Below are 6,178 nucleotides of genomic sequence, written 5' to 3'. Positions count from 1 at the left end.
GCAAGACTCCACTGCTGAAGAAACAGCATGTTGAAGCTCCTTTAAAGTTTGCTGCACAACATTTAAACAAGCCTGTGAAATACTGGGAGAATATAGTCTTACAACAATGTAATCCGTGTACAGTAAACTGTCTCCAATAGTATCGGATAAGAGGCCTTGAGCCATCATTATTTTACTCCCACCGTTATATGTGACAGTTTCATCTTTTCGCTTCTTCTGCAGGTGTGCGCTGCTCTGACAACTGCAGCTTCACACAATCTGTCACTCCTCTTTGCTCACGGCAAAAATACCAGAGGACAGTGTGTMAAATATGTTTTATGTTCCCCAAGCACTTATTTAAGAGCGTCTCTGATTCACATTACAATAAATTCCTCATTTCCCTGCATGTAGACCTTATTTTTGATTGTACAGATCATTTACATTAAAGCATCTATTTGCCTATTTACTTCAAGGCACGTCAGGGGAAAGGGGTTTTCACCTGCGCTCAGGTCCATATTTGTGGGGTTGGTTGAAGTAAAGGTGCACAGAAACATGCTTGTGCACAGTTTAATAAATCTGAATATTTTTGTGCACATGCAGTATTTGCATCTGTCCCTTCACCAACTTCCTCTATGAAAGCTGTGAAAGCTTTGGTACATGAGGCCCCAGGTGCTTCTGATCAAACACATTGGATGTCATTAGTGTGATTTTTACTAACCTGCTCTGAAGCATAAAGGTGTATGTTAACATAAAGATGAATAACATTGGYTGACTGTTAAAAAACACAACTGGTGCTGCTTATTAATCTGGGAAAAACGTCAATTCCAATAGAGTTTCCATCATCYGACAGAGAGAAAGATAATTCACAAGAGAAAGCACTTAAGATGGCTTACCATCTTTCCAGGAGTGAACGTTCCAGCAAAGTCAACCTGAGATCAGACAGTGCAATGCTCAAAGAAATCACAAAGTCCTTTTTCAGATGGTGTCAATGTTAGGCAACATTAACGCAGTATATCAGCACTAGAACCTCATACCAACAGTTAAGCACAGTGGTGGAGGGTTAATGACTGAAGGCTTGTTTTGTAGCTACAGAACCTGGGGTACCTTGCATTTATAAAAGTCGACCATAAACTCTTCTGTACCAAAATATTCCAATGCCAAGCATGAGTCCATCTGTCCAACAGCTGAAGCTTTGGTCCAAACTATGTCACAAAACAGGGCAATAATCTTAACAAAGCAGAAAATCTTCAACAGAATTGCTGAAAAATAAGAAGCAATAATGTAGCAACGTGTGACCAGTTCAAATGATGCACCTCTGTGCAGAAATAAATGTCCTAAAACCTCAATAAACTGAAACAAAAAACTCATTCAAGTTATTGCTWCTGAAAGTGGTTGTATAAGCTGTTCCACCATGAGACGTACAGTTTTTCACACAATGTTTGCATTTGTTTCTGTGTAATAACCAATGACATGGTGGAATCTGTTGTCTTTTCGTTTACTTGAAGTTAGGTTTGATCACCTTTAGAATTTGGCAAAGACAGACCACTTTTATTATCCTGATACGTAAAACCCTATAATTATGGACTTCCTTTTTCCCATGACTGTATGCTTCACCTTTTGTCTTTTTTGTGTTGTACAAAGAGGACCGCACTGTTGACAACAAAAACAGATGTCTCAGAGAACTAACAAAAGAAAGGAAGAAGCAGCAACATGCAAAACAACRAGGACACTGAAAGTCCTTTGTATTTCTGCCTTCCTGAGTTGTGCAGCTTTGAAACGTGGAGGTGTGCTGCGGAGTCTGAGGAACAGAAAAGCAAAGAAAATGACTTCAAATGTTTTTCGTGTGAAATACTTTTTTTAAGTCTTCCTTCTCTGAGAATAAAGCATTTTGAGCAACAGGCTTCTTCTTCGAACTTGTCTGCTGTGGATCTGAGTGTGTTCAACAGACTGGTGGAAGGGGTTTTTGAACTACCGTGGACTCCTCGGCCTCCTTATTTAATCTACACTGCTACAAATTTACCCTGATTTTCCTACCATCGTCCTAAAGAATGAGTTAGCTGCACATSCTCAGCTGTATTGAAAGTTGATCGTGTGAGAAGCTGCATGTAGGGTTTTTGGGGGGTGGGAGTTAACTGAATGCCAATAACTGGTGGAGCAAATCTGCAGATCAGTGTGGTTGGTCTGGGTTAGGACAGGGCACCAGATCCAAATTAAAATAAACCTAAAATTAGAGACAAACTCAGTCTGTTTTCATTTTTTATCTGTTTCTTCTTCTTCTTCTTCTTTTGCTCGTCTTTCTTCTTTTTATTGTACCTCCCAGTCCTCCAACCCTGTTTTAGTTAGGCACGTTTCACCCAAAACATCTTCTACAGTGTTGTGTCAAAGTGATGTGCTGGCTACCATAAAAAGAGTTTAAGTTCGGAAAGTATAAGCAAAATATTTTTAAACAAAGGTCAGATTCCTGGTTTAAGAAGTCAACGTTTGTAATCTCATTCAGGATCTTCTTTTTCTCCTGAAGTCTCTGATTGTGGGAGGATTTCCTCTTCTTCCAAAGCTGACACTTCTTCCCTTTCGTCAAGGTCGTCTCCCGACTCTTCTTCCTCTTTGCTAGCCTGCTCCTCTTCCTCCTCTTTGATCGCTGTGATTGGATCCGAGGGGTTGCCTAAGCAGTTGGGCCTTTGTTCCTGAGCCTCCTCGGAGGCCTCCGCTGCAATCACACGTTTCCACATCTCGTGGTTTTCCAAAAGGTGCTGCGTGATCTGACAAAACACCTTCCTCCTGTGCACCTTTTTCATTTCTTGCTGCTCTGCAAGACAAAAGGGCAATCGTTACGTAAGTACTTCGGAAAACCTTCAAGATTTACCAAGTTAAATACGAGAACGATCCGGTTTCTTAGGAATTTAGCCGCCAAACTATTTACTGAATCACTTGTTTATTGAATTCATTAAAAATGTCGAGAGAAAAAGAACAAACAAACAAAAAAAAAACTCTTTTCATGTCAGATTTTTACTTTGTTCTCAGTGGTACTTGGAAATATAGTTTGGATACACTTTTAATTTGCCCAACATTTAACATTAAAAAAACAATGGAGGACTAAACTGATCCTTTTATTCCATTTGAGAGTTTCTATCAAGCCAAGAAAATGCTTCTGATCCTTTAACTAAAAACGGTCCCCATAATGTCTACATTTGCACCAGTGATAAAAAGKAACAAAAAAGGCGAATAACTCAAGTGGTTATGGCTCTGTCCACTGTTCACTTCCACACCTCTGTGGTGGCCATWGCCATAAATTTGAGTTTTGTGGATTGAAAAAAAGTGCCAATTCAAATTGCCAATTATAGCACGAAAGACAATTCAGATTGATTACAAAGTTTTACAACCTTTATTACTACCTTAGTTTAGAAACACCATGCCAGAAATGGTTTTGTTAACAAAAACAATGTTTAGATTGACTAGCTGTTATACTGCAACTTTAAGATTAGGTTTTAAAACATGGTGGAAGTGTAGCCTGCCAAAACATGGCCTTACATGYTTTAATTTGTTCAGAGGATGGCTAATGAACTCAATTACACAATTATTGTGCAGTTTCCTCCTCCCTGACTGCTTTTGGGCAGATTAAAAATATGTAGAAGAAGTCTATTTACCACTTACATCCTTTGTTGGACCATCTTGTTGCAAACACCTGAGCGTTAAACCCAGAAGTATTAAAGATATAAACTAGACAGATGAAAGCTTAATAGAATAGTAAAATGACAAGACTGACATACGGGAGGCGTCAGAACCTGTGGAGGCTTCCTCGTCCACTGTGTTCTCTTCTTCTTCTTCTTCTTCTTGTTCTGTGTCTTGTCCCTCTGTTCCTACCTCTGGATCCAACTGGTCGGATGGGTCGACCCAGCGCCCCGGCATGAGAGCAGCAGTGTCGTAGGAGGAGCACAGAGGGCCCACTATGTGATTGATGAAGGATTCCTGCAGCTTGGCGAGCTGCGGGGCRGACCGGTCCATGAATGGACTGATAGGAAGGCCCAGGGCTGCTTCTTCGTCACCCTGGTGGAACATAAAACTGTCATCTTAAACAAGGTACTGAGATGACCTCATACAGTTTATATAACTATCATAAAGACAATATTTTCTCTGGACACAAAGCATCTTGATTAACCACACAGCACTGCACATAAATACCATTTAAATTATGTTATTATTGCCCACTGGGAAAGGTGGATGATAATTGTTTCGTGTCTGTTTGTTTGCCACCAATCTCCATGTTACCATAGCTCATGAAAATCTGAACTAATTCATAAAAAACTTAATAACTTTTGAGGTAAATTCTATTCGAGATGGCTGCTGCAGCGACCAGAACATAAAAAAAAACCCCAAACAGACTAAAATGCTGTCAGTTTTACAAATATTGAATTAAAATGGGCTGTGGTAGGAGCTGAGACTGATTTTAAACAGACACTGATTAATAAATTGTGCAAGATTTTCCATTAGTTGTTCAGTCTAATCTGTGTTCTCATGATGCACCAGACTCATTTAAAATGAAATTTTGAGGAAATATACATTAGATGTACAAGTTACTTTTAGAATCAACCCAAGTAAATTGACATTAGAAAACCAAATAAAATGATCCGGTCAGTGTTACAGATATTGTTGTAAAATGTAGCGTGTTTGGGGGTGAGAATCCTGTCTTTGTGTAAGATCTTTGTCTAAAACTTTGAGATTAAATGTTGGTGTCAACACTGTTTGCCTGGTTGAATTTTAGCCAAACTTCAGAAAGAAATTATTTGATGTATGTCAACAATTGTCAATTTACTTAACCACGTTATGTTACCTGGTTCCACTTAACTGAGTTGAGTAAATGCAAAGCACCATACTCATGTTCTTTGGTTAAAAACTGGTATATTGCTTTGAATTTACTCAACTCAGTTAAGTGGAACCAGGTAACATAACATGGTTAAGTAAATCCAACATTTCATTTTTTACAGAGTMTGTGATGTTGCATGAGATTGTGCATAAGTCTATTTTACCTTTTGACCAGTTTCGAGTAATATAAAGCTTATTAGGATAATTAAAAACAAGATTTTGTTTGTTTGCAGTCTAAATTAGTCTTATCTAACACTTCATAGTTCAGACCGTTATTCTGAAAATATCTAATTAAATTATTTGCAAGAAATACATGGTAACAAAATTGACTCTACGTTTTTATATGAAGTGCACAGTATCAAACATATGATTAATACATTTAGAATACATCCACAGTGAAGTAAGAACTCAGCTGTCAGGCACAGAGAGTCCCAGATACACAGCCTCTGGGCTCAGACTCCTGAAACTAGGTCAAGAAGACTGCAAATAGAGAAAGATCACGTCAAACTGTGGCTAATCTGTAGATTCAAATGAGACTGAGGAGAATTCACACAGCAAATCTACAGTCTGTGTGTTTGCACGCCAAACTGTCAAAATAAACCTGAAACGAAAATATTCACATAAATTCAAAATATTAGACTGCTGACATCATTTCACAAACACTGAGTCATTTTGTTTCTTAAACCTCGAGATGTCTAATGGTTTTGTGTGTCTAATTATTTACAAACAAAGCTAAATGCAAATATTTCAGAGGAAATGAGAAATTACTGTTGCAGACTTTTTCTTTTAAAGGGGAAATATTATGTGTTTCTCAGGCATACATTTAAATACTATACCATTAAAAAATATCTGTCACCTTTAGTTGTTATTAAAATGCTGTTTTTATGTTTAAATAGAAAATAAACATCTTCTCATCACTTCCTCTTCTAAATGCCTTGAAATTGGCCTCTGTCTCTTTAAGAACCACCTTCCACTTCTGTCTCGCCCATTTCGGTGCACGGGGTGTGTGTGTGTGTGTGTGTGTGGGGGGGTTCACGCGCGCAGGAGTGGGTTGTTTCGCGCGTGTGCTATGATGCAGTTTACTTGGCATTTGAAAATTCATTTCCTCAAAGGTATTTTGAATCTGAAAAGTGCTTCACTGAGGGAGAAACTAATGTTGAGAGCTCAGCAGACAGTTTAAGTTTCACTTTCACCTGAGAGCCTGCAGGAGTCATGGGTGAGTGGGTGGGGGTGTGGCTGCCATGAGAAAGTTCGGCTTAAAGACACGCCTCAGGAGCGTTTTATGGTCCCGAAAGGCGTTTCTGGTCTCCACCTGTTGTTTTGCTCCTCAGCATGGTTT

General features: G+C 38.9%; 1 protein-coding gene across 3 annotated transcripts in view; it reads right to left on the bottom strand.

Annotated features, from left to right (window-relative positions):
* Window positions 1-30: 30 nt before the first annotated feature.
* LOC106515495 (cGMP-inhibited 3',5'-cyclic phosphodiesterase A) overlaps window positions 31-6,178 on the bottom strand; it is a 55,867-nt gene continuing 49,719 nt past the window's right edge. For 2 of the 3 annotated variants that reach the window (XM_014005325.1, XM_014005327.1), the window contains 2 exons: window positions 3,747-4,023; window positions 31-2,785 (listed from right to left, as the gene is read on the bottom strand). In XM_014005325.1, coding sequence (XP_013860779.1) covers window positions 2,469-2,785; window positions 3,747-4,023 — 594 coding nt within the window. In that variant the 3' untranslated portion in view covers window positions 31-2,468. The remainder of the gene's footprint in view (window positions 2,786-3,746; window positions 4,024-6,178) is intronic. The other variant, XM_014005326.1, reaches the window with a different exon arrangement.

The sequence above is a fragment of the Austrofundulus limnaeus genome, unplaced genomic scaffold (assembly GCF_001266775.1).
Source record: "Austrofundulus limnaeus strain Quisiro unplaced genomic scaffold, Austrofundulus_limnaeus-1.0 Scaffold29, whole genome shotgun sequence".
NCBI classification, from domain to species: Eukaryota; Metazoa; Chordata; class Actinopteri; order Cyprinodontiformes; family Rivulidae; genus Austrofundulus; species Austrofundulus limnaeus.
The sequence above is the reverse complement of the archived record's forward strand: the minus strand, read 5'-3'. Positions and strand labels throughout refer to the sequence as shown.